This window comes from Lepisosteus platostomus, chromosome 23 (genome assembly GCF_059453375.1).
Source record: "Lepisosteus platostomus isolate fLepPlt1 chromosome 23, fLepPlt1.hap1, whole genome shotgun sequence".
NCBI classification, from domain to species: Eukaryota; Metazoa; Chordata; class Actinopteri; order Semionotiformes; family Lepisosteidae; genus Lepisosteus; species Lepisosteus platostomus.
Window position 1 is genome coordinate 17,063,371 of NC_142633.1, and position 27,936 is coordinate 17,091,306.

Genomic DNA, 27,936 nt, shown 5'->3' on the forward strand with positions numbered 1-27,936 from the left:
GATTTTCTATTAGCTGTGGGTCTGTGGAATAGATTTGAACTACTTTTGGAGAGGCACAATTTTTTTTTGTCAGGAATGAGACTTTTTCCTGTCTAGCAGTGCACAGCTCTGTGTCTATTTGCAAGGAGGAAGTGATATAAAAACGTCAATACGATTACAAGAAAGCAAAATAATAATGAAGAACGGCAATTTCCTATTACCTGTGGGTCTATTTATCTCATTTCACCTCGTTTTGAGAATGTACAAATTGTTGTGCTATAAATGTGATCCTGGTTCAGGATTATTTTTTCCCGAGGCAGGTTTTAGGGTACTTTTATTTTGAAAGGCGCTGCCAAGCCAGCGTCGCTCAATGTAGTTTGCATCACGCTGCTGTGTTGGTGTTGATGTGTTATCATGGGCTCTCTTCCGGCAGGCTCAAAACAAAGGACTAAATCCTTTTCAATTATCCTCGTTTTTTTTGCACGCAAACGTAAAACAGACGTTTGTATAATATTTTTTCCACAAGTCGTTGATGAAATATTTTTTTTAAAAGCTGGAAAACGACACACACAAAAGATTTGGCTTCCGTGCTGCGACGAAGAAACTCCGGGTGAGTTTGGAGAAAAGTGTTATTGAAAGATAATTCTGAAACGAATGCAATCTGTCTGTGTGTGTGGACATTTATACGAAGAGGTATCGGTACATTTTGAGGGGCTGCTGGAAAGGGACAGGAGTTAATTTTGAACGATGCTCTGAATTGTTAGTGTACGTTGTTTAGGATTTCAAGGATACGAAATAAGCAGCACGTCTGTTTGACCGCTCTGGAGCGGCGAACAAGCCGTGTAAACTCATCTTTGAAGTGTCGGTTGACATCACCAAAAAGAGGCACAATTCAGTATCATACTGGCTCGTAATGGGGAAACTGGTATCTCCAAATCATCTCGGACCTTCGTATCAGTAGGTCCAGTAACGTTAACGGCGACAGCAGCAACGATGAGTCCTAAACGTAATAAAAGTTAACAACGTGTACACACGACGCTGGGACAGGCCGTAATGATCACTTTAAAAAGACACTCTACTCCTGTAAGACAAAAATAGCTACTTGCAGTTTAAACGCATTTCAGCAGAAACCAGTATCCCGCACGGTTGCGCAGGTGGGCGCAGTGTAACCGACTGGCATCATTCTGCACAGCGCCGACGAATCCAGCTGTGCAGCTGTTAAGGTTCGCATCTCCTTCGTCTTGCCCGCGCGAGTGTGGCTTTGGCTGGAGATCAGCAGGATTCCTGCTATGACGTCAACGTCCTTGATTATATAGTGCCGTAATGTCAGTAGCCTTGGTTCACTCAAGGTGGGCCCCCCTCACGGGGGGATGGGGGTGATCCAGGCTGCAGAGGGAGGGGGGGGTCTAACCCCGCTTGCACACCTGTCACGTGCCTTACTGCTGTGGAAGGCATACTGAAGCATGCGGGCAGCGCTGGGATATTTTAAAATTACCCTCATCGCTTTATTCCCACGTAATGTTAGAGGGGGCGAGATCTTAATCTGTCGTTCTGCTTCACGTTGTTTTTGTTTGGTTTGTTTGGGGGGGGTGAGAGAAACAGAACAGCTGTCCAGCCGCTGTGAGATAACCTCCTTAAATGGACGGAACACTGTCGTGCTGCCTGCGTCTACGTCAACATCAGCACTAAAGTGTTTAGTGCTCTTCTGTCTTTGGCGGTTACGTTGTAATGTGTGCAGATGGCAGAAGGTGACTGTACGTGAAATGTGTAGCTTGCTAATAACATAGGCTGGTGTTGCTGGGAAAAAAAACCGCGCTGTAGCTGGGTCATGATAATATGTGACTGCAGGAATCAGAGCTCTACTACATTATTTTTTTATTGAATATTGAATGAAAAGGAGGGGGTGTCGACTGCAGATAAGGTGCTAAGAAAAGGAATTACCATACGGAAAGGCGTTCAAGCAATGACTGGACTCCACTGACATATGTATGTAAGTAGAACAATATCATTGAGAAACACTAACGGGTGTACGGTGTGCTGTTCTCTCCACTGCAATAGCACTGCAAAAGCAAAACGAATGGCTCAGTAGAGGATATAAGACGTGTGCATTTTTTTAAGGCAGCGGATAAAAGAGAAAATAATTGCTCAAGAGCTGATAGCAGACGATGCTTTTTACAACTGCGGTGTTGAAAAGGCCTCCCCTTGTTTATCATAGAGACATCTTTGCAAAGATGTGTAGACATAATTCAGTACACCTGTGGAAAGGGGGAAAAATTAAAACAGGACAGCAGAAACTGATGGGGATACCTCCTTCATTCTCTTTGCATCTAACACACTTTACAGAGAAACCTATAAGCCTGGGTACTTCACAGGATAGGGGGCTGGGGGACTGCTTTTGGTCGACTCCCAGCTCTATGGCATTGCATTGCAGGCTGTGTGTAAGGGACTGAACACCAGTTGGCCGATTTTCTGCTGTGTAAGCAATGCACTAGTGCTTCTGCTTGTGCCTGAACAGGCTTGTGCATTGCACGGCCAGAGCTCGGGGGGGTTGCCTGTGCTTTGTAGTAGCTGCTGTGTCTGTCCAGCCACCCCCCTCCCCAGATCACACAGTGCCGGTCTGTCCTGCGCGCTAAGGACACCTGCTCAGTTTTATTAAAAGACCGAGTACAATCTGGAACTGGTCCTGGGTGCAGCCAGTGGGGCATCCCGAGTCGGACCTCGCAGTCGCCTCTCGTCAGCTCAGCTCCTGTAAATAATTTATCCCCCTTCTCCGACTCAGATTACATGCAGCGGAGCGTTTATTGGGCAGGGGAGCTAATGAATATGTAAACCTCACCTCTGGTGCTACACGGGGGCCGATCGTGTCAGGTGTGAGATGAGACGTGATGGTTTCATTATTTGAAAGACCCAGGGAAATGAGCTTCGACATGCATGGCTAGGACAGTGCAGATCCAGCCCCCCCCCCCCACTGCTGTGTGTAAAAAATAGTGCTGCTGGGCTGCAGCCTGGAAGGTCCCCACGAGCGTCAGGGTTCGAGTGTTGGCCACTGCTACACGAATCCATGAGCTGGCAACAGGAATCATAGCAGGGATTTCACCAGCCGTGCCATGCACCAGCCTGACAATTCACACTCCACAGAAACCTGAGTAGCAGCCAGTCAATCAAGAGAGCTGCACCACTGTCAACATCTGAATACAAAATACACAAAATAAACACTGCTCCGGTGGAATATAAGTTAGACGTGTGCATTAAGCTAGGGAGTTGTGGTTAACAGCGCTACTCTTACAAGCAGTACCATGGGATCTTTAATAACCAAGTACTCAGCTTTAACATCTTGTGCAAAGGACGGCTCTTCCTACAGCAGTTACAATTCAGGTTTTAAAATGCACATTTCAAAGATTGGTTTTGCAGGCTGCTATCATTAGCCATCACTGGTCTTTAAAGTTTTGCAATAATTTCCTTTTTGACTACTTAAGCAAGTGATTATTTCTATTAGTGTAATAGGTCAGAATCATTTGAAATAACAATTCCAGCCAATTTAGCTCTCAGGGACAACAGTTGGCCATTTCTAACCTCATTGAACCAGTTAATTTACTAAACTGCTCAAAACTTACGTGTGTTGCGTATTGATTATTTAAGGGTATCCGAAGAATTGTGTTTTTTTAGGATCAGGGCTGGCCGCCCCTGCTACAGACATTCTGACAGAGCTATGTAACTCATATCAAAACTTAATCTCTCCGCGCCGCATGTGGTTATTAGCAACCAGCGAAGCTCTTTTGGGGAAAAACAAAAACAGTCCCGACACCAAACCCAACAGTTGTTGTAGATGGCTTACATGCTATCCTATACATGTCAGCTTTTTAAAATAATACCTGACTGTCGATTCCTAATGCTAATTAAGAAGGGTATGAAAATGACTGGTTTCCTTTCCTGTAGTTACAGACAGCTGCAGGCAAAAGGATAAATACGCTCCATCTTCAATAAATGTGACCCATTTGTTAAACTACACATTTGTTAAACTGCAATAAATACATAAGATCAGTTTGTTATAAATTTATTTGTCTTTGCAAATGGAAGTGACTATGCAGTTCTGCAACTCTAGGTGGTTTTCTTTGCTTGTATACAGTATGTAAACAGCTCGGAAAAAGTCTTTTGACATGCTATACACAATCAGAAATTACAATATACTGTATAAGCGCCACTGGTTAATTCACAACCTCCACTTGCGTTTTCTGCTATGATAACAGGTTTGAATCCTGTTAATACAGTTTAGCTCTCAATCTGTGGGTCTAGTTGCTCTTCAGCATGAATGCTCTTAAGGTTTCTGTCCTCTATACAGATTTATCTCAGGCAGCAAACCCATTTGGGAGAGCCAAAGACACAAACTCTAGCTTTTTTCTTTTGTTTGTACCATTGTCAAAGTATCCTGAGGACGGCCAATAATTCACAGCAGGCAGAACGGCTATACTGTGTCCTGTGCTCCAAAAGACTAGCTTATTGTTTCCTTCCATTCTTGAGCTACGGATCTCCAGGAAAGAGGCATGGGGCTGGTTCCCATCATTTCTCATTTCCCTTATTCCTTTATTTAACACAAGATGGATAATTACTGCTATCAAGGTCAGACACCTGTTCCTGCTCACGCCAAATTACCGGCAAGTATCTTTATGGTTTAATTAAGAAGCCTGTTACTCCAGATATAAAGCACTGGCTTTGAGCAGCGCTTTATTACCTCCCAGAATGCATTTGCCGTCAATGCGCAATGTGCAACCAGTAAAATTTAATCAGCGGGTGGCATCAGCTGATCAGGAGCTTGACGAGGAGGGCTTATGCTGGGAGCAGCATTCTCAATAACCTGCTAGCCACCCTACAGAGCTGGTGTGTGTGCTAATAAGAAGAAAAAGAAGAATTCAATACAGTTATATAGAGCCCTTAAAGGGCACTCCACTCAAAGCGCTTTACAGGTAATCTGAACCCACCGCTCCACCCCCAGTGTGCAGCCCCACCTGGATGATGTGACGGCAACCAGAGTGCGCCAGAACGCTCCCCACACCCAAACTCTCAGTGGGGAGGAGAGCAGAGTGATGTAGCCAGTTCAGAGACGGGGGTTAGTAGGAGGTAAAGGACAGGAGGGATTTGCCCAGGGCGCCGGGTTTAAATCCCTACTCTTTTAGAGGAGAGTAAAGAAACGCCCTGGGATTTTTCAAGACCACAGAGAGTCAGGACCTCGGTTTTACGTCTCATCCGAAGAATGGCACCTTTTTACAGTATAGTTTCCCTGTCAGCCCCATGAGCACTCCCTACTGGTCCCTCTAACACCTCTTCCAGCAGCATCCTTAGTTTTTCCCAGGAGTCTCCCATCCAGGTACTAGCCAGGCTCCCACCTGCTGAGCTTCAGTGGGCTGCCAGCTGTGAACTGCAGGGTGATATACTGTAGCTGCTGGCAATGTGTAGGCGAGCTTTGTTTTTAAGAATAAATTATGCTATTAAGAGTCCGCATTTCTCCTATTTTAAATTATTTCAGGCCTTATAACACACATGCTTCCCCGAGATGATTCTGTACCAAACTGCTGCTCAGTATGGTAAATTCTCAGAGATGAAACCCTTCTAAAGTCTTCCAAATCTGAATAAAAGTTTGCCTCATATTTTCTTGTTAGAGTAGCTATTGTGTAATTTATTTAATTTCTGTCAAATATTTTCTTGTTGGAGTAACTACGATTTCATTTACCAATATGCATTCATCTATACCTCTGAGTAGTCTGTTGTCTTAAGTCTTTACTTAGCTTTAATTTTTGCTCCCTTATTTTTCGTCCACTGTCCACTAGGTTTCCCATCTGAGATTTTCAGATAGCAGTGTACGACTCCCCATCCCACCTTGTCTTGATCAGGTCACCCTAAACTACGTCAGATTTTTTTCTACCTTTTTTAATTTATTTTTGTACTTGTAGAGAGGTACTCCACTTGGGTTATCTGTGCCTCTTCTGCCCCAACATGGAGAGGGCAGGCTCTGCACTCAGTGAGGAGAAACACCGCTAAAATAATTTGATGTCACCCGTGGGGACACCATGAGCTGCACATAATACGACACTGAGCTCAGCATGTCTTAGACAGGCAGTGACCCAAACTTACATCACACAGTGATGTACCATTCAGGTGCCCTGTTCTGCTTCCTACAGAATTCTGATTTTATAGTCTGATATTCAGGATGGTGAAGGCTCCTTTTGTGTACTATGTAGAGCCAGATGTGGGTGCAAAATACTCCACACTCTGCTCCTGTGTGATATCAGATTTTTTTTTCCTGTGTTTTTAAAAGGATTGTAGCTAGCCCTCCCCATGCCTGGCCCATCTCATATAACTACAGACCGGATTATACTTCTAAAGGATTGAAAAAGCTTTTTAATCTAGAATTAAAAAAAAAATTAGCACAGCCTCAACACTTTTGGATTACAGGAGTATTAAACTGGTGTTCTATGAAAGTCTACAAAATGTCAGCTTATTGAAGGGAGATATACTAGAAATAATACTTGGCTTGCAATGCCTGTTCGCAGTGTTACCACTGCCACCTATACTGACATAAGAGGCCATGTGGCTCATCCAGCTGAATCCTGAACAAGGCCAGTGTAATGGAGCAAAGAAGTGCTCCACTGGGTTGACCCTGTCTGTAATGCAAGAGGATTTTGAATACTTGGATCAGATCCCCTTGCAGTCTTCTCTGACTAAAGAGATTGAAAGAGGTTTTTTTAACCTGTCTGTGTAGGGAATTCCTTTAAGCCCCAAAATGCAACCCCTGGTGTTCTGATTCAACAGCAGTGATATGTCTTGTTGCAAGGTGGTGACCCGAATTGTTCAAAATATTCTTAAATGAGTTCTTACTAACGATTGTACAATTTTAACATACTATCCCTTTATTTTTTAAAACATAATTCTAAGCAGGTGTGAGCCTGGCCAGTACCTGGATGGGAGACTCCTGGGAAAAACTAAGGTTGCTGCTGGAAGAGGTGTTAGTGGGGCCAGCAGGGGGCGCTCACCCTGCGGTCCGTGTGGGTCCTAATGCCCCAGTATAGCGACAGGGAAACTATACTGTAAACAGGCGCCGTCCTTCGGATGAGACGTAAAACCGAGGTCCTGACTCTATGTGGTCATTAAAAATCCCAGGGCATTTCTCGAAAAGAGTAGGGGTGAAACCCCGGCGTCCTGGCCAAATTTCCCATTGGCCCTTACCAATCATGGCCTCCTAATAATCCCCATCTATGAATTGGTTTCATTACTCTGCTCTCCTCCCCACTGAGAGCTGGTGTGTGGTGAGCGTTCTGGCGCACTATGGCTGCCGTCGCATCATCCAGGTGGGGCTGCACATTGGTGGTGGTGGAGGGGAGTCCCCATTACCTGTAAAGCGCTTTGAGTGGAGTGTCCAGAAAAGCGCTATATAAGTGTAAGCAATTATTATCATTAATTATTACGTTTTTTTTAATTACTTTTCTAACAATTTGTTTGACATTTTTCCCTTCCACCACACTGACGAAAACCTGATCAATGTTGATACATTTTCCTTTTGCCATTCTCTGGAACCTAGAGCAGTAACTTTGTGCTTTTGAAAACCATGCATTACTCTGTTTTCTTTTATTTTTTTCAATAACCAAAGCAGAACACATTAAATTCGTCATCGTAAACTGTGACCTGCTGTGCTGGTCCGGCTGTTTTCAGAAGAGCAGTTGAGTAAGCTGATGAAATCCCAGAGCCAGACAGCGTAGGTGTTGCAAATGTTAAAAAACGACATGGGGGCTGGATCTGCTCGTGCAGTTCAGTTTTAATAATTGAAGAATATTTTTTCCCCTGTAATCTCTGGGTTTTTTGAAACCTATGAACGTACCATAGCTGTCGCCCCTGAAAGGAAACTGCTGCAGAGCTCGAAACAGATGGGCTTGGACCAGGACTGTACTGTCCCCCCTGTCCACAGAAACGCCCAGCCTTCTCTGCGCTGTGATGCTGCGCTACAGCGATTTGCAGAAAGACTATCACTACTACGGTCAATCAAACCTGGCAACCAAGCACTTACAAAAGAAAAAAAAAAACTTTCACCTCAACAATGATTTGTACTCACTGCAATACTGTGTTTCAGCACTCAACGTTGTGCTGTTGAGCTGCACAGACCAAAACCCGATCTCGAGGTTCTTGTTTGAGCGTGGCAAGCAGAAATTGCTCCTGACATTGACTGTCTGTGCCTGCCAACACCTGGTTAATCCTGTTCTCTGGGCTATAGGCTGCAGATAACCAAGCTTAATAAAGACGCATGGAAGCACACATTGCAAGTGGCTGAGTTAAGCTTAATGCATGACTGAAATCACCCATAATGTACAGCACCTTTACATAACTGTTACTGCAGCTCCAGCAAACCACAGCCACGTCTCACAAGCAAGCCCACCCCCTGCCGCTGGCAGTGAAGGTCTCCTGGCCTGCACTGTAGCTCTGATTCGACTGATGGACACCTCAAATTACACCAGTGCACCCCAAGGGGAGTCCTACCTAGTGACCCCTCCTAACAGCGGTTACATGGGGGCACAATACCTCCCTCATTCTCATTAGTGTTGCCATGAAAGCAAAAGCCGTTCTTTGTACTGGAACCGTAAGCACTTATTAAATTGGCATGGGATATTTTACAGCAGGTGTTAAGCATAGGTAGCTGCAAAGGCAAATAAATGTTCTCTCTTGCAACAGCTGCACAACACAGAGATGAACAATGAAATGTCCAACCGAAGTCACGGAAAACTATGGCACAGTGCACTGACAGAATGTCTGAAGTTTGCAATTAAGCCACCGCATGAAAACACAGCTGCTGGTACTTAAAAAAAGTGAGCAACTGATGGGTTTAAAATAGGTCATCGCTTGAACAAAATGAAAATGAAGGGCACCGATCAGTTGGCAGCAACAAGGCATCTGCACACAGTGTGCTGGATAACCTCTGAAAAGGTCATGGAGGAAACACTGTTCATTGGGAATTAATCAGCATGAAATCACAGCCATTCACCCCTGCCTTCAATAGCCCCTGCACACTGTTAAAGGTCCCCAAGCCAGGCAGAAGTCAACCACGTCATGCCCTGTCCCCCTTATTTCAGTAGTTTGATTTGTTGGGTTACATTTACTGGGAGGACTGGGAGGGTATTGCGCTGAGGGAAGAAAGTGAGGGGAAGTGATCAGTGAACTGGCAGCATGGCTTCAATGGCTATTTGCTCCAGTTTTCTAGCCCTGCATAAAAAAACATTTTGTAAAGACTGTGCCAAAGTACAGAAATAACGTAATAGGTGGATTTCACTACGTTGCCTCCCGCTTATCGTGCGTTTTTTTATAATTAACCTTCACAATTATGGGGAGCCAATTATGCTCAGTGCTTCAAAAACGACCCCAGAGCCCCACGCGAAAAGGACACTGCTGTGAGAGCAAGAGAAACCTCAGCTGGATGTGCTGAATTCAAAGAAAATGGATCCTGGTGGCACTTCGGCCGATAGGTCTAATTACCTTATGTGATTAGTTTCACAGACTAACTGCCATCCACAGGCTAGCACGGTATACACACTGTGTGCTGTTTGCTCTACATGAAGAACTAAGAGGCTTGCTAGACAGGGAGCCAATTACCTGGCCACTTGGAGTCCTTTTCTTCAAATTCCACATCTCCATTTCTGTTCTTTCTGTGGCACACATTTCACATTTCATTGTCGTCTGTCCTTAGAAACATGGTGCTTTGTGCTATGAATAATAGATCAAGAAAGCACATGAGCAAAGAGGTGTGATTTCTGTCAGCTGACTCAGCAAAATGGGTCTCTTTTCATCCTAAGCGACTTGAGAAAACACATTTTTCACAAACTTAAATCAATATTTGGTAGTATACTTTATTTTTTCTCCTATATTTATCATCCTCACAGTTTTTTGTTAAGGTGGTAATAGTTTACTATAAGTGGTAAGCTATTTCATTAGTTTCAACTTTCCCAATTAAACACCACCTGTTCAAAGCTCATGACCTGAGCGTGATCTCTGCACCTGAATGTTGCTGAGCCGCCTGATGATGCTCCTTCCTGCTCCCCTTACACTCAGGTGAGACAGTTTCATGGGTGAGGCTGCACCCAGCATGGGGAGGCGTTTTGACAGTGGGCAGCGCTTACCTCTGCATAAGATGTGGACGTCATGGAAGATTCAAAAGGAGAAGCTCTCACGTTCTTTGGAATCTCCATGAGCCCCTCCCCTAAGCAATAAAAAACAAAACAAGTTAATGCTAGAAATCTTTTTTTTAAATGCTCTTTTAAATGTGTGCCCATCATGGCTCCTAAGACAGCTTCAAGTGTCACCAAACTGGCCTCCCCATAGGTCCAGCCACCCCCACCTGCTCATCATTAATCTCCCAAGCCTCTGAAGAACACGATGTACCCATTAACATGTCCACAGCAGCAGCATAACTGCATAAAGCAGTAAAATAACAGAAAAAAACGGGCTGTCTATTTTAGACGCCACCTTATCGGTCTGCTGTGAGTGGGTGCTGTGAGAGGCGATTCATTTTTTATAGTGTTTTTTTTTTTTTGCAGGAGTCAGTACAGTGAGCCCTGCCTGTGTGGGAGTAAAAGCTGAACACGGTGTTCCCTGAGCAAGAAAAGCGAAAATCCCTGCAAGGGGTTATTTTTAGACAAAACAATGAACATGCAGTCTATCAATAATAAGATACATTTTGCTGGTTATGAAGACTAACTGAATCCTGTGTCGTGGCGAGTCCAGATTCTGGATCTGTTGCTGTCATGATGTAGGGGTAATGTATTAAGGCATTACAGCTAATAATATTATGACGTGTATACAGTGCAATAATTATTATTCCTTTTATTCTCAGCATCCAAATTTCTCTTCGTAAGCCTTATCTATGGCTTCCATTATAAACTCTAGTTCCTATTCAGAGCATTCGGATCTGGTGGAAACGAAAATAAAACTGCAGATTTTGCAGGTATAAAAATAAACCTCTTGCTTCAATACTTTTTCACCTTTCAATAGTGCACACCTTTGTTTTGATTAATTCAGTGCCTGGAAATCAATTGTTAAAGATCAAAGTCATGTTTTGAACAATACTCTGTATAATTGGGTTTCTATTTGAAACACAAATTCGGAGATGTATCGTAATTACAGGAGCATGTTTTCACCTCACCACCTCACCCACCCCCATCTTAAACTGTCAAGGTCTGGAGAAAAGAAATCAAATTACCTTGAAAAGAAAGACAACTGTACGTGGGTAATTCCAGATGTCGTGTTTAGAGTCTGTGGCTTTCAAATCTGGCTAACTGGTGTAATTGCCAGCACTAGGATTCTGCTCACTGGGGACAAGTGTACTCCATTCAGAATTGTCCTATACAGCAGTATTATGTCACTGGCCCTGCTTACCAAAGAAATCTGCTTGCCAGCTGGTGTCACTAGGTAACAGGTAAAACAATCAGAACAAGACCAGGGTGTGAGTATCTGCAGGAAAACAGTGGAAGTGTTGTTTATGTTTCCAGCATTAAGGTCTCTGTGCAGATCACTCAGAAAGATTACCGCAGTGAAACATCCTGATATGCTGGAGCTGTTTTTTTTTACCAATATACGACTGTGTTTTTACTTTTTCTGCTTTTTGCATGGTACTGTATGTCCGGGAAAACCATCATAAGGACGTTGCGTTGTTGCTTTGCTTCATGTGCTCTGCTGTGTTTGTGAATTTAATCAATCGATTGATTGTCTGCAGTCGCAGAGAGTGAGGCCAGGGAAGGATAAAGCCCCCGACCGCAGCCCCATGATGGAGGGAGGAATGCAGCTCCTGAACCGCGACGGGCATAGCGTCTCGCACAACTCAAAGCGCCACTACCATGACTCTTTCGTGTCCATGAACAGGATGCGGCAGAGGGGTCTGCTGTGTGACATCGTGCTGCACGTGGGAACCAAGGAAATCAAAGCCCACAAGGTTGTCCTGGCCTCCTGCAGCCCCTACTTCCACGCCATGTTCACAAGTAGGTACCCCATGGTGCTACAGTTTACTGATGTGTGGGGCTCAAAAATGTAGCACTCCCGTTGCACAGTGGTTAAATCCAGTCCAGGCTTTATTATGAGCTGCAGGTTGTGTTATCTGTCATCATCAGATATTGGATATTTTTTAAGGCTTGTTTTCACAGTTCTGAGTAATTTCGCTCAAGACAAAAGTTACCAGAATTGTTTTTCTGCTTGTGACATGCAAAATGGATCACGCTGTTTCCTTGCTGCTCCCCAGTTTTTGCTTTTCCTTGCTAACATGTGATGGCATGCACTTCTTGAAATAAGAAATCTTTTATGTGATATATTTTTTACAGTGCGATAAACAGATTCATACCACCAGCAAGCATGCTTTCTAAATGGAAGGTGCTCTTTGTTCATAAAGAATAGTGCATTTTTTTGCAGATTAAAATAATTCATATTGATTTGGCTGTTGCTTCTGTCCAAAGCAACTTGTATTTGTACCCATTTATACAACTTGGTATTGTACTGATTCAGTCTGAGTGAAGCACCTTGTTCAAGGGTACATAAGCAGTGCCTTACCTTGGACTTGAACCCATAACCTTTCAGTTCCAAGTCCAAATTCCTGCTTTCCTAAACCCATAATCCCAAACGTTAACCATGCTGGTCCACAATCCCAACCACATAATCCCACTATCTTTACCACGCTATTTCACTATCCTAACTTACCCATGTTATTCCACTTTATGAGCAACGGCACAGATCTATGACTTTTAATGCAACATATTAGTATAATGGCAGATGTTCCATCCAAGACCCCTATAAAAGCATTTTACGCTAATGTCAGCAAGCCTACCTGCTCCATACTCATGCAGTCTAATTCTGTGCTCGGATTGGAGAGCCTCTTACGGCCTTGATCCTGGGTTTGTGTGTAGCTTATCTAGAATTTTACTTCCTGCTTCCCTTTCATTGCCATTCTTCTGTTTTGTTTTCTTTCATGACGTAGGTCACCTGGTGTGGTGTCTTTCCCTGCTCCCCCCCTCCCCCCTGCACCTCAATCTAGAGCAGTGTTGGGGTATGTCACTTTCCTCTGCACAGGGGCTGCTGAAGAACTGGGGCGCATGTGTATCTGCCTGTATCTTGGAAGTTTGTCTTCTAGGTACTAGGGCTTTTGCTGGGGATCAAGACCTTTCTAGCAGAGCAGGATTTTCTTACAGTGTCTGCTTACTGACACTATAACCCAGCAGTATCGTGCAGCTTGATCTCTGTATGACAAAGACCTAAGGAACAAAGAGCAAATTTAATTTTAAAGTGCTCTTGGTGCTACAGAAAATTAAAAAAATTTAACAAAACACAAATATACACTTCAAGCAGCTTAAAAAAAAAAGAAATGTTTAAAGGCATCCAGAGTTTCAAAATTCCTGGCGATTTGTGATTTGAAACAGACTTCCACAGATCCAGTACTGAACGGTATTGTTCATGAAGTCGACTGATGTTAAAAATAGAGTGCCACTCCTCTCTCCTAAACAAAATATAAAGGCTGTGTTAAAACAAAGGCAGTTCCTGAGGGTTCACTCATAACCTGGTCCTGTATGCAAGCAAGATAGTGGCAGGTACCTTTCTCCAAAAGTGGGTTCGGGGTCACTAGGAAGCCGAGCTCCTGGGTCACGGGACACAGCATGAAAAGATGCTGTGTCTTAAAGCCTGATCCCTAGCAGAAGCCAAAGTGTACACTCACGGGGCAAGGTATAAGTCCCGCAGTCAGTAATGTGCTGGGCCTCTGTAAGCAGTAGTGATCACTTACACCTGGCTTGACACGCGATGCACACCTGCAGCCCGACCCCGTACAGGGTCTTCATCAGCTCAGGCCGTGATGAGGGAAAAGGTGAGTGGGGTTGAACTGCGTGTTTCACCAGTTCTCGGTAGGAATGGAGAATTGGGGGGTGTGGGGGGGGGGGGGGGGAGGATGGGCATTCCTAATATTCTGGCCTGTGAGTGGATGTGCAGTATCTAACTAAATAATACCAAAACAAAATCCTGACGGGTCTTCTTTACAGCTTGTAATGTTGATGCATTTTTCTGTTCTTGTCGTCGTTGTTGTTGCCTCCACAGGCGAAATGTCAGAGAGTCGGCAAACTCACGTGACCCTGCACGACATCGACCCCCAGGCGCTGGAGCAGCTGGTGCAGTACGCCTACACTGCTGAGATCGTGGTGGGAGAGGGCAACGTCCAGGTGTGCACCGTTTCTGTCGTTTAAAGGAACAGAACAGCGTTCCCCTGTTGTGTGGATGGATGTTCACGATGGGGATATTTGGTGGGTGGACAGTGGGCAGGTCAGGACAGGCGGACAGCTCACTGCTGAGGGATCCAGCACATTCAGTATCAGAGGGCATGACTTCGCCATTCAAACAGCATACGCTGTAGTCAATTAAGCCATCATCTGGGACAGTGCCAACCCTTGAGCCAGAAAAGATACACATCACAATTATTGCTGTTTCCACTCCGGGATGAATCATAGTTTCATACAGTGCTCTGTGTTGGGAGGAGACATTGTTATGGCTTCTGACTAATACATTGCATTCGTAGATATAGGTCTGCCGCCTTTTTACATTAAAGCTGGCGTGTTTAATCTCTGCCAGTGTGACTTCAGGCCTGTGCTGTGATGTCCGGTGATAATTAAGATGTACAGTTTACAGTGGTGCTGCGTACACTGTGTGTTCTGCAGTGCTTTCCCACAGCTCCGTCCACAGGATAGCAACAACGCCGAGCGCTGGAGAAAGGCCCGCTTCTCCCCCCTTGACCGGGCCGGGGGGGTGCTTGTCTCAATGCCAGTACAGTTTTATGAACGTATGCACCGCAACAAAGCTGAGAACTGCTGGGCAGGGGGTTGGCGATTCTGTCAGCAAGATCCTGGAATCAACCTAGACGACAGCTTGCTTCATATACAAGTATTTCTCACTGGATTCGCTGTAATAATGAGTGATCAGCTCGAACAGAGAAGTGAAAGCGAATTAAGTGCACGTTGTTCACCCCTGCCAGGGCGCAGGAGCAATCCTGATCTCTGAGCAGAGGCTCCTGCTGGCTGAGCTCCCCCTGGTCTCCCCTCACCTCTCCCTCATCTGCCTTCGCAGACCCTGCTCCCCGCTGCCAGCCTGCTCCAGCTCAACGGCGTGCGGGACGCCTGCTGCAAGTTCCTCCTCAGCCAGCTGGACCCCTCCAACTGCCTGGGCATCCGGGGCTTCGCGGACACGCACTCCTGCAGCGACCTGCTCAAGTCGGCGCACAAGTACGTCCTGCAGCACTTCGTGGAGGTCTCCAAGACGGAGGAGTTCATGCTGCTGCCCCTGAAACAGGTACAGGCCTCGCCTGCCTCCTGCCTGCTTGTGCCCGTCGACGTGCGACGTTTAAGCTGACAGCGTATGTCCGCGTTGGTCTTGTTCGAGAACTCTACGCGCGTTTGCAAAGCATGACACGGTAAAGAAAATGTTGTGTCATCCATGGATTATTACCTATTCGGGTCACATCAGCCTACAGACTGTCTCAGAGGCACAGGGCATGAGGCAGGACAGCACCCTGGAGGGCACAGGTGTCTTTCTGTTATTGCTCAGAAGGGCCAGACATTGACGAGCCTTTGAGAGAGTGCAGATTGAGGGTTTGGGGGCTTTAAGGCTTTCCTGTATTACTTGGACTCCTGGGGAAGAAAACAAAAACATGAATGGAGATTAAGGGATCATGATTTTATCCTCTTTAACATGAAAGGAACCTTTCAGTATGGGGCTCAGGTTACCCACGGTAATCACTGCAAAGTTGCCAGAATTCTGCTTTTAAGTTTTGATTTAATTTCATGTAGGAAAACTGCAGTTATGCCCACACACACACAAGGTAGAGGGGTTAAACCAATGTTAAAGAATACAGCTGCATTAACATAAGAATGTTTACAGAGCCGAGAGGAGGCCCATGCAGTTCATTTTGCCGCTGGTAGCTAAATGACCCCAAGATGTCATCAAACAAGGATGTTTCATGGATGAAGCTTTGACAACTTGGCTGGATAGCTTGATGCAGATTTCCACAAACCTTTGGGTAAAGGTGTTCTCGTTCCCAGTTTAAAATGCTCTTCGCCATACTTTTTATTGCGTCCCAGTTTGTACTTTGCTGATCCTGAAGAAGTCTCTGGTGTCAACAGTGTTAGTTCTTTTGGCAATTTTGAATGCTCGAATCAAAGGCACCTCGTATTCTTCTGTCTTCAGGGCTAAGGAGGTTCAGTTCTTCCAGGCTGCCAGAATGGGATATTCCTTCAAGCCCAGGAGCACATGTTGCTCTCCTCTGGGGCAGTTTCAGAGCAGAAATATTTAATTTTGTAACATAAAAGTCCAGAACTGTACACCACCTTCTAAATGAGAGTCTTACGAGCACAATGTACAATTTTAAAAGGACATAATTTCAAAGCAAGTGAGGAAAACAGTGAAGAGAAAAAAACACTTGTCTGAAGCATGACCAGATCCCAGAAGTGCTTAATGAAGGTACAGCTCCAGGATGGTCTTTCTACATTCTGTCCTACAGCTGCAGAACCAACCCAATAATAATGAAAGGCGTCTGAGATCCAAGACCTACAACAGCATGTGGAGCTTGTGCTGGCAGAGCTCTGGTGAGTCAGATCTTGGAGAACATGACCTACTTACAGAAGAGAGCAGTAGCAGAAAACCAGACCACTTCAGTGGCACATTAGTCCACATGGCAGGAGCATCGCAGGCAGCTTTTTTGGCCAGTTGATTTTTCCCAACGTACACTTAGGCGTAGGAGAAACCACTTAATACATTTCCTGATCTTCATGCTGGAGCCGATATAGGGAACCATGGCAGAATACAGGCTTGGTCCCGTTGTTTTCCAGTTCCACTGCCACAGCTGTGCAGACAATAAGAACTCAACATCCAGAGCAGCTTCAAGGGGTACAGGGGCCCCCTGTTCCCCGAGAGAGAGAGAGACAGCCCTTTTTCGGAAGACGGTTCTGTTTTGTTACCCGAGGCCAGGCAGGAGGGGCAGGGGCGGATGTGTGTTGTGCTCTCGCCGTTCGTGACTGTTTCCGCTCTCCGCGGGAGCAGTGCCAGCTCCCAGGGGCGAGGGGGCACGCCGCGAGACCTTCCTCCTCCCCCGGTTGTGAATAAAAGAAAAGGGGTACAAGGATCACCCACGGGGGCATCGTCGAGTCCGATTAACCCCCTGCGCCCCCTCTTTCGTCAAAATGTTCAATGGTTTCCCTGTCCCTTCCCTCTCCCATGCGTGAAGCAACTGAAAGTGCGTTGTGTTCTCTGCGTGCTTCTCAGCCAACCAGTATCCTAGCAACAGCTGACAGATGCGTCTTTTCTTCCTCTCGCAAGAACTGCCCCTCGTGTCAGCGCCACCAGAGGACTCGGCTTTCATGACAGGCTTCGGTTTAAAGGCACCTGCTGCGATTATTATTATTTTTAAACTGTTAAGAAGACCCCCGGTCCCGTTGCAGTGACAAGTTCGTTTTCATTTTTCTGACATAATCTATAAAGTTACGCAGCCCCTTCGTCTAATGCAAGGCAATCAGTGTTCTGGAGCTCTACGTCACCGAAATGTTTATGAAAAGATAAGCGTTCAGGAATTTTAAAACTGCAGTTCCGAGTTAAAATAAACAAGTTACAGGTTCTTACTGCTGCTGTCTCCTGTATTTCCATGTTCACTTTCCTTTTTAAAAGGTAAATTTTCAGACCACTTAGCCAAGAGTACAACACACCTAATATTACTGTTAGTTCGGTTCTGAATGGAGCCAAATAAAAAATGCTTTTCTGTGATTTCTGGGATTGTTAATGAAGTCAAATGCAGACCAGGCACTCTGTGCACAGATGTTGCTTCCACTTAGCAGCACGCGTTGTGATTCCATTTATCACGACACTGTGATTCATCATCCCTGCCTCTAAATCCACAGCAAGTTGTTTCAATTGTGCTGCACTGTAAATTCACTCTGGATGAATTCCTTAAATCTGCTGACGCATGATTAAACCCTGTTGGACATATTTAAGAGTCTTCTAAGATTAATATACATTATCATTACACACTGAACTCTCTATTCTGTTTTATTGTCTAATGGCACTGTTTTTCCCTTTTTTCTATAGTAGACACCCAAATACCATATCCTAGCAACATTTAAAACAATCAGTCCAGTTCCCAGGATTAAGAATTATTAATGAAAATTAATTTAAAATTATCCAGTCACCTGTCACAGGTGCAGTTTCACTGCTGGGATTCAGTGACATCATCAACCACTTAGTACCAGGAGGAGCATGCAATACTCTAATTACGTAATAATAGATAATGAAGTTATAATGTTTGTGCCAAGCAATAATAAATGAGGGTGAAAGACTGCACACTGCACAGTGCACAGTGTAGCGTGGGCCTGAGTCGCTGTCTGCCTGGGGTTTCTGTACGTTCTCCCAGTGTGTGTGGGTTTCCTCCAGGGGCTCTGGTTTCCTCCCACAGTCCAGAGACATGGGGAGCCAGAGCCTATCCCAGCCTGCAACGGGCACAAGGCAGGACAGGGTACAACCTGGACGGAATGCCAGTCCATTGCAGGGCAGACGGACACCAACACGTCCACACAATTTTCCCGTAACAATTAACCTACCTGTACTGGATAAAGCGGTTAGAAAATGACAAGGAGGTATATCTGTCCCCATAAAAGTCCATTACACCATACTCCAGATCGTGGACAGACCCAGGCCTGTGGAAGCACAGGGCGTTGTGGGTTTTGGCAGTACGTCTCAAGTGTGCCTCTTTGCCCAGGTGCTTGACCTGATCTCCAGTGACAATCTGAACGTCCCTTCGGAGGAGGAGGTTTACAGAGCTGTGCTGAGCTGGGTCAAGCACGACATCGACGGGCGCAGGCAGCACGTTCCCAGGGTGAGTCCCAGGCCAGGAGTGGACTTTAGAATACCCCATGTTGGGGGAAAAGAGCAACGTGTGTCGTTTATCCAGTGTTTCGAACTCACACCTTGCTCCCAGCGACTTTCTCTCAGGCGCTGACCTCCCAGGATTCAAAGCGGCGCAGCCTGGGGGGTCAGAGGCTAAGGGGGTGCCCTCTGTCTCCGTGTGCCGCAGCTGATGAAGTGCGTGCGGCTGCCCCTGCTGACGCGGGACTTCCTCATGAGCAACGTGGACACGGAGCTGCTGGTGCGGCACCACTCGGAGTGCAAGGACCTGCTCATCGAGGCCCTCAAGTACCACCTGATGCCCGAGCAGCGCGGCGTGCTGAGCAACAGCCGGACCCGGCCGCGCCGCTGCGAAGGTGCCAGCCCTGTGCTCTTCGCCGTCGGTAAGGGGTGACGGAGGAACCTGGCCTTAGGCCCCATCGGGAAAGGCGATTTGCTTGGAGTGCAAGTTGAGCGTCGGTTGTGAGCCAAACGTTTCTAGTTCGCGCCTGGGTAGCATTGCTGTGACCTATGATCTGTGACCTGTGTCCACAAGTGGCAAATACAGTTTAACTTTCTAAATGCTAAACTCTCTTACATATTGCATTTAAAACCAAAATAAAATGATTGTTTCAGCCAGACATTAGTAGTAATTAAGCTTGAGGGGTCTCTCCTCTCCACCGGGTGGCGCTGGCGAGCCGGCAGTGTGTCCTGTTAATGAATGGCTCTGCAGAATCTGTGGAATCGCCACTGGGGAGCTGGGTCTTGAACAAACATTCAGCGGTTCCTAACTTGGACGTGAATTTAACACAAAATAACTAACTGGAGACTCCACATTTGTAAAGAGATGAGAAGAAACCTAAAGGCGAAGTCCACCCAGTGGCTAATTACAGAATTCGTAGCAGATGGCATCTTCCGCCCACTGCAATCCCAGCAGGATGAGGCGTGGTTTGTAACTGCAGTTTGGAGTTCGGAGTTAAGAGGAGGTGCGTGGTTATTGAAGTCTCTGATACTCTGCTTGACTCCGCTCTGCTCAGTGACTGGTCATGATGCAGCCGTGTCCTAAGAGAGATGATGTTGGCAGAGGCTCGTGATGAGACCCCCGCTGCGTGTTCAGCCTCAGGGCCCGTAGGTGTGCCAGGCAGAGAGTGACTGGGGTGTCGTTGTGTGCAGGGGGGGGCAGCCTGTTCGCCATCCACGGGGACTGCGAGGCCTACGACACGCGGACCGACCGCTGGCATATGGTGGCTTCCATGTCGACGCGGCGAGCCAGAGTGGGCGTGGCCGCCATTGGGAACAAGCTGTACGCCGTCGGAGGGTAAGAGGGCAGGGCTTGCTCCCCCATTGACCTGCTGTCTGCTGCACGTAGCCTCATTCCAGTCCAGCTTTCAGGTCTCCCTGAATCATCCACAGCCGAAGTTGTCTGATCAGGCCCATGATTAGTTTAATTAGGTAAATAAAAAGGCAGCACGGTGATGCAGTGGTTGCCTCACTGCGCTGGGGCCCTGGGTTCAGTTCTGGACCTGGGGTGCTGTCTGTGTGGAGTTTATATGTTCTCCCTGTTTGTGTGGGTCTCCTCCGGGTGCTCTGGGTAATAGGCTTCTGGGAAAAGAGTGTGTGCGTGTTTGTGTCTGCCTGCCCGACAATAGACTGGGTGTACCCTGCTTTGCGCCCGTTGCATGCTGGGATAGGCTCCGGCTCCCCCACAATTGGATAAAGCAATTATAAGATGGACGAAAAACAAAAGCTCTGCTGGAAGAAATATCTTTAGGACATTAAGTCCTACAAGGACCAAAACTATACTGTGCACTGAATTAAAAATAATACTTCTGAGTAAAAAACCATTCAGCAGATTGCTTTTACAGGATAACTCTTGATCTCGCATTCCATGTAAATAAGTCACTGCATGGCAAATGCACTGCAAGGACACACGCTTTTAACACAACATCCAGAATTTTATTTTTCCTCTTAACCAAGTCGTGATAAAACACCCACGAAAGACGTAAGTCATTTGTGCTAAAAATAGCTGGAGTTCAGTGTTTTAACTTTTCACAAGAGCTCCCTCTAGTGGTTTGGAGAATGTCACGTACAGGTAGAACCCTGCTGCAGAGCTCCTAGGTCATGTCTTTGTGTGGCTTAACGGGCTCTTGCTTATTTCAGGTACGACGGCACCTCAGACTTGGCCACTGTGGAGTCATACGACCCCGTGACCAACTCTTGGCAGCCTGAGGTTTCCATGGGAACGCGGCGCAGCTGTCTGGGCGTGGCTGTGCTGCACGGGCTGCTCTACGCTGCAGGGGGCTACGACGGAGCTTCCTGTTTGAACAGGTATGCCTTCGCCGAGCCTTTCTGGTGCTGCGTGGGGGGAGCACTGTATTACATGTAGGATACACATGACAAGCCTGCTTAGCAGCGACTGGCTCTCTGCCCCCTGTATCCGTTAGCACCGCCACACTGACTGTGCTGACCAGCTCTCTGTGCCCTGTATCGGTTAGTACTGCCACACTGACCAGCTCTCTGCCCCCTGTATCTGTTAGCGCTGCCACACTGACCAGCTCTCTGCCCCCTGTATCTGTTAGCACCACCACACTGACCAGCTCTCTGCACCCTGTATCTGTTAGCGCTGCCACACTGACCAGCTCTCTGCCCCCTGTATCTGTTAGCGCTGCCACACTGACCAGCTCTCTGTGCCCTGTATCTGTTAGCACTGCCACACTGACCAGCTCTCTGCACCCTGTATCTGTTAACGCTGCCACACTGACCAGCTCTCTGTGCCCTGTATCTGTTAGCGCTGCCACACTGACTGCACTGACCAGCTCTCTGCGCCCTGTATCTGTTAGCACTGCCACACTGACCAGCTCTCTGCACCCTGTATCTGTTAGCGCTGCCACACTGACCAGCTCTCTGCCCCCTGTATCTGTTAGCACCACCACACTGACCAGCTCTCTGCACCCTGTATCTGTTAGCGCTGCCACACTGACCAGCTCTCTGCCCCCTGTATCTGTTAGCGCTGCCACACTGACCAGCTCTCTGTGCCCTGTATCTGTTAGCACTGCCACACTGACCAGCTCTCTGCACCCTGTATCTGTTAACGCTGCCACACTGACCAGCTCTCTGTGCCCTGTATCTGTTAGCGCTGCCACACTGACTGCACTGACCAGCTCTCTGCGCCCTGTATCTGTTAGCACTGCCACACTGACCAGCTCTCTGCACCCTGTATCTGTTAGCGCTGCCACACTGACCAGCTCTCTGTGCCCTGTATCTGTTAGCACTGCCACACTGACTGCACTGACCAGCTCTCTGTGCCCTGTATCTGTTAGCACTGCCACACTGACCAGCTCTCTGTTCCCTGTATCTGTTAGCGCTGCCACACTGACTGCACTGACCAGCTCTCTGTGCCCTGTATCTGTTAGCGCTGCCACACTGACCAGCTCTCTGCACCCTGTATCTGTTAGCGCTGCCACACTGACTGCACAATGACAGGGTCTCTGCGCTGTTCCTCTCCCTGCAGTGCTGAAAGGTACGACCCCTTAACAGGCACTTGGACGTCCATCGCTGCTATGAGCACCAGGAGGAGATACGTCCGGGTGGCAACATTAGGTCAGTGTGAAGACCACAAATATAAAGACCTTGAAAACTGCATTGGAACCCCATTTGTTACAATGCTTAGCTTTTGTTCAAATTTCGAAAATTGAGTCAATTATCCTCATACTTTTTTAAAATTGTGTTTTATTTGAAGGCTTTTATTCTAGAAAATTGTAGTTAATAGCACAGTAAGTCGGATATGCTGTTTTAGGTTACTTTAATTTTTAAAGGTGTGTAGGATGGAATGAGGTTGGATTAACCATGAACAAAAGATACAAGATCTTTGAGTGAAGGGTGGTTGTCTTATAAGAGTGCACAGACTTAAATTGAAAGTCTTGGTCTTCTGAGGAGACTCAGAAGTAAGAAGGATAGTAAGTCTTATTCTCCAGTGGTAAGGTGGAAGGTAGGAACCCCCTGGTGGACAGAGTGATCACGGCCCTCAGTTAAAGCTGTAAACCCTATTAAGATAAAATCACTCTATTGGCCATATACATTTTCTTGCATTAGGAATTCGTCTTTTCACATACCCCAGCTTGCTCTCCATGAGACAAAGACACACAGACAGGTAGAGAGCAGCTGGGGGTCAGAGCGCAGGGTCAGCCATTGTACAGCGTCCCTGGAGCAGCTGGGGTTAAGGTGCCCCGGGGCCCAACGGAGTAGGATTCCTCTGCCGGCTGCAGGATTCGAACCGGCAACCTTCCAGCCACGGGTGCAGATCCTGAGCCAGAGAGCCACCCCACCGCCCTTTTTTTATCCTCCTGTCAGTAAAGCTGAGAGGACATTTCACCTCTTTGAATGTTGCCAAAGAAACAAGAAGACTTGGCATCGATTTGGAAGAGGCACATATTTTGAATTGCATTCAGAAAGAGTGGTGCTGGGGTGGGGAGGGCTGTGTGTGAAATGAGTAAATACATCTGACAGTGCTTGCAAAGAGCGGCTTAATTCCATATGTGGTTTCTTTTGTTTCTCTACAGATGGGAATCTCTATGCTGTGGGTGGATATGACAGTTCTTCACACTTGGCTACAGTGGAGAAATATGACCCTCAGGTAATGATATGACCACAGGCAGTCATCACCTGAATACACCCTTCATTACTGCCAACAGTTATACAAATTAATTCCTTTTTGGACTCTGTCCATAACAGACTTAAAAAAACCCACCTGTCTCAGTATTAGGAGCTGACCTCTCCTTTTGGTCCACATACAGAAATGAATTTAATTAAGAGATCAATTTAATCCTTTGCATCCCACAGAGATGAATTTGATGCGGTTAGAATATCCATGGTTCAGGAGCCAGGAATATTGGTTGGGTTTTGTACTCCCTACAGGCCTTTATTACCAGAACACCTGGGTAATTTGGGAATGTAAACGTGAGAGGAATGTGACGGAAACATACACTGCAAACATTTCCAGGAATTCCACTGGATGCTCTTGCTGTAGTATTAGGATTGATAACCTCTGTAGAACCTGTTTGGTGCTGCCAGTGGTTCTGGTGATCCAGTAGGAGTCACACTACGCTCTGGGCCAGAATTTCCAAACCACTGCCCCATTACGGTGTACAGGGACATCATATCGTAGGGGATGCCACCTGTTGGATGACTACTTGGTCGTTAAAGATCCCAAGTCAGTGTTCATAAAATAAGGGATTTTAATCCTGCTGTATTGGCTTAATTCTTCATTGGGTTTGAACAATCTGGTCTGCCTGAAGTCTCCCTCCCCTCATCTGCTGTGCAGTGGGGCTCCTGTGTGTCATCGAGGTGGGGGGCATACCTCAGTGGTGGATGAAGTGGGTCCCCCCTTGTCTGTGAAGCATATTAAGATCCCCTGGGATGAGGAACATTTTATAAATGCAATGAGTTCTACTAAAAAATGATGTACGAAGACAGAGATGAGCACCACCACATTCTAACAAGGAGCAAGATTCACAGATCTAAATGCAACTTATTTTATATGCACAGTAAAATTCTGTGTTTAGCCCATACTTAATTCACACACACTGCGAAATTCTGTGTTTAGCCCAAACACAGACCAAGATTCCAGTCCGCAGGAGACCCTGGGTTAGAGAATCCTAAGAATCGCACAGGCTGAATGTAGGTATGGGCCGCACGGGTATTTTCAAAGACTGTGAAACACAATCACCGGTGTGGCAGTAGAGAAGCCACATAACTTCCCCCCGGCCCTCACTGCCACCCCGCCTTCTCTGCCCAGACCAACACCTGGACGTCTGTCGCCAACATGATCAGCCGCCGCAGCAGCGCGGGCGTGGCCGTGCTGGAGGGGATGCTGTACGTCGCCGGGGGCAACGACGGCACCAGCTGCCTCAACTCCGTGGAGAGGTTCAACTACAAAGCCAACACCTGGGAGAGCGTGGCCCCCATGAACATCAGAAGGTACCTGCGCGGCCTGCACTACAGGGTCCTGCCTATGAGCTCTGGTAGTGCCACACGGTGGAGCAATAGTCTGCAGTATAAATAATGACAGATTATTTTTCTGGCAGCTCAACAGGAGGAACCAGACGTAGGAGTCTGGTGAGATCTGGCAGAAGTTAATATTAAACTTTATGTTGGTAAATTTACCATGAATTCCCATCGCAGGTTTACCACAGTCTGTGCTATGGTCTCCTGACAGAAAACCTCAGCTAAGCTTGTGAAGCTGCCATCGGTGACTGCACCAGGGTTACAAGGGCCTGCTTCTCAGTAGCTGTGCTGTGCCTCAGTCCATGTGTCCCCGAATTTAGCCCCCCTCTCTCTTGCCCCCCCCAGGAGCACCCACGACCTGGTGGCGATGGACGGCTGGCTGTACGCAGTGGGCGGCAACGACGGCAGCTCCAGCCTGAACTCCATCGAGAAGTACAACCCCCGCACCAACAAGTGGATGGCCGCCTCGTGCATGTTCACGCGCCGCAGCAGCGTGGGCGTGGCCGTCCTGGAGCTGCTGAACTTCCCCCCGCCGTCCTCCCCCACCCTCTCCGTCTCCTCGACCAGCCTTTGACAAAGAGTGAAGTCCCGGCTCGCCTCCGCCGGCCTGCCCTGCCTGGCCAAGAGGCGGAACTGCTCCGTGTGACGGGGGGCGGGGGGGTGGAGGGGGACACACGCCGCGCGCCGTGGGGTCCTCCGCGGCTCGGGCGCGCGGGCTGCCCTAAGTGGACAACTCGAGGCATTCCTCGGACAGGTCACAGTCCAGATAAAGAGGAAGACGACTGCCTCTGTTGGAAGGCACTGTCGACTTGGCTCTTAAAGCCGCTGTGCGCGTCATCATTTACAAGTACTGTAGTCCTGAATATTTACTTATTTTTTTAATATCTGTTCGTTTTAAATGAATGTCACGAGAGTAAGATGAATGGTCCTACTTAGGAATGTAGCAGTGACTGGCTGATTCTGCCATGCATGCTTTTACTGAAATTTTGTCCTCTCTACAGAACTTGTTGGCTGCAGTATCGCCATGCCCAGGTAGGTGGCGGTATTTCGCAGCAGTTTGAGAGACCACAAGGAGTCTGAGCTGGTACGGTCCAGTGCAGATAAACACTGGACAAGACTGAAAGAAGCTCCACACTCACTTGCACCGGGACTTCACACCTGGTCGGGACCAGCACTGAGGTCTAATGACTAACTGCACACCCACAATCACTGGCCAGGTGTGGTAGCATTAGTGATGACCAGGCCGAGTCAAGTCTCAACAGCCATTAAAAACAATAAAACACAATCCCAGTGCACTACACCATGCCCTATATGATTTTTATAACTTACAGCACAGACAACAACTCAGAACAATAGTCAGGAATTACAAAAGGAACAGTGTTCGCTATTGTGGGTAGTTGGTGATCTTTAAAGGCAGGTTTGCATATTGCCATAGAAATGGGACAGCATGAAGTTTGCGAACAAGACCAGGCCAACTGACTCCTCTAGATCGTCTGGTACAGTAGCTTGTAACAGCAGTGTTAAGGATGTGCCAGCCTCTTTTTGATGTTTGTAAAGGTATGAATGTTAAGGAAAGAAGAAGAAGAAAAATATAAAAATCTCTATTACTGTGTGATGTGTATATACATATATTTAATTCAGGTCTGAGAAAGGACATATCTGAAACATTATTTATTAACTTGCATATACATACTGTATCTATACTTGTAAAGTTTAGAGATTTCGTTACTGACTTGTATACTCCTGGGTAATGCTGTAGGAAAGAGATTTATGGATCATAAAGACTTTTACATTTAATGAGACTTACTGAATTGATAATAAAGATATAAATGTACAGTTTCTGTCTTGGAAAGATGTAGCATAGTGGGGGGAGACAACATTTTCCTATTTATTTTTTCCCTGGTTTACATGTTAAATTGGTAAAAGCAGACATTTCAGTAGCATTATTAGTATGAAATGACTGCTTTTTATTAATTTAGTTAACTATATTGCTCGTACACAAATGTAACATCCTGTTTTTCTGTCGTCTCATTTAAAAATGTTTAGCAGGTCCACATTTAATGTCTATGTGCAATCAGATCTGCAGTTCCTGTCCATCTGTCAGTGCAAGGTTGCTCATTTCAGTTACTGATGGAGAAAGTAAACCATAGTGGAGCTGTTGTAAAGGAATACTCATTCATGATGTATCTCACGTGTATTTTAACCAGCATGTCACTTTATTTTCGAACGCACTCCAGAAGTATTACAAATGAAGTGTCTCTTTGGCTTTCGTAACATTACATCCCTGATATTAAAAATAGTCAGCAATTTCTCACACATGGTGAGGTCTCCTGAACTAAGGATGTAATTGAGTCACGACAGTGACACTCTGCAGGGAGATGTTTTGATTAGCATGACCATAGAACTGCATAGGACTCTCCAAAGAACAGGCCAGGGTTTGTTCTTAGTACTTACAGTTCTGATTAAAACATTTTTTAAGTAGAAATGTAGCAAAGTGTGTGGTATGTCTGTAAGCTCCTACAAAGTTACTTTTTCCTTTTTTTCTAAAGCTTTTTGGCTTTCTTACAAAACCACTCTTAGGGGAAAATAAGTTCGGAGTGACAGCATTCACTGTGGTAGTGCACAGACATGCCCAAAAAAAATATTTAACTGACTTTGTTTTCTCTTTTAGTATACATATTACTAAATTAGAGCAGTCTGTGTTAAATTGTATGTTTTTCTTTATTCAGGGTAACACCGCACCTTGGAATGCAGTGCAAAATACAGAGACTGTGGCCTTTTTCTTTGCGTAAAAAAAAGTTGATGGGATGTTTGCTTAATGTTGATGTCATAGTGTCTTTTTGAGTTATAATGATCACATGTGAAGTGTACTGTTTATTTATATGTAAATTATGTTGAGCATATTTATGTGAAATCTTTTATTGAACTTTGCACTATGGTTCAAAAAAGAAAAAAGAGCAATACACACTAATGTGTAAAGTGAAATAAAAGTGGTTTTCTTTTCAAGAACACAGTACGTTCGTGAATGTCATTGTCCGA

The 27,936-nt window shown here is 46.3% G+C and overlaps 2 protein-coding genes across 18 annotated transcripts in view; one reads left to right on the top strand and one right to left on the bottom strand.

Moving 5' to 3' along the window:
- noc2l (NOC2-like nucleolar associated transcriptional repressor) overlaps window positions 1–27,936 on the bottom strand; it is an 88,216-nt gene that overhangs the window by 37,054 nt on the left and 23,226 nt on the right. The window contains exons 2-3 of one of the 3 annotated variants that reach the window (XM_088617202.1): window positions 10,131–10,210; window positions 9,607–9,717 (exon numbers count right to left, since the gene is read on the bottom strand). Coding sequence is in view for 2 of the 3 variants with exons in the window: in XM_088617199.1 (XP_088473325.1) it covers window positions 1,082–1,098 (17 nt within the window). In the remaining variant the exon portion in view is untranslated. Of the gene's footprint in view, window positions 1–1,081; window positions 1,200–9,606; window positions 9,718–10,130; window positions 10,211–27,936 lie in introns of those variants that run through there. The other 2 variants (XM_088617200.1, XM_088617199.1) reach the window with 2 other exon arrangements.
- Window positions 353–27,906, top strand: klhl17 (kelch-like family member 17). Of its 15 annotated transcripts, none has more exons than XM_088617204.1 (15): window positions 353–589; window positions 10,548–10,759; window positions 10,844–10,954; window positions 11,723–11,984; window positions 12,971–13,039; window positions 14,077–14,198; window positions 15,097–15,318; window positions 18,770–18,886; window positions 19,085–19,298; window positions 20,068–20,212; window positions 21,055–21,222; window positions 22,406–22,494; window positions 23,454–23,527; window positions 24,689–24,870; window positions 25,243–27,906. In XM_088617204.1, the coding sequence occupies exons 3-15, from the start codon at window positions 10,874–10,876 to the stop codon at window positions 25,469–25,471; spliced, it is 1,974 nt and encodes a 657-aa protein (XP_088473330.1). In that variant the 5' UTR covers window positions 353–589; window positions 10,548–10,759; window positions 10,844–10,873; the 3' UTR covers window positions 25,472–27,906. The 15 variants fall into 15 exon arrangements, with proteins under 15 accessions (XP_088473330.1, XP_088473332.1, XP_088473339.1 ...); XM_088617213.1 differs by having other exon boundaries at window positions 354–589; window positions 10,548–10,765; window positions 10,897–10,954; XM_088617205.1 differs by lacking the exons at window positions 353–589; window positions 10,548–10,759 and adding exons at window positions 1,077–1,202; window positions 1,877–1,969.

Bases quoted from the DNA above. Each gene is read 5' to 3' on its own strand.
- klhl17 (XM_088617204.1), top strand. From the start codon at position 10,874: ATGGCTTCCATTATAAACTCTAGTTCCTATTCAGAGCATTCGGATCTG. The intron at 13,040-14,076 runs GTATGTCACTTT...TTGCCTCCACAG, and splicing joins CAATCTAGAGCAGTGTTGGG to GCGAAATGTCAGAGAGTCGG. The intron at 22,495-23,453 runs GTCAGTGTGAAG...GTTTCTCTACAG, and splicing joins CGTCCGGGTGGCAACATTAG to ATGGGAATCTCTATGCTGTG.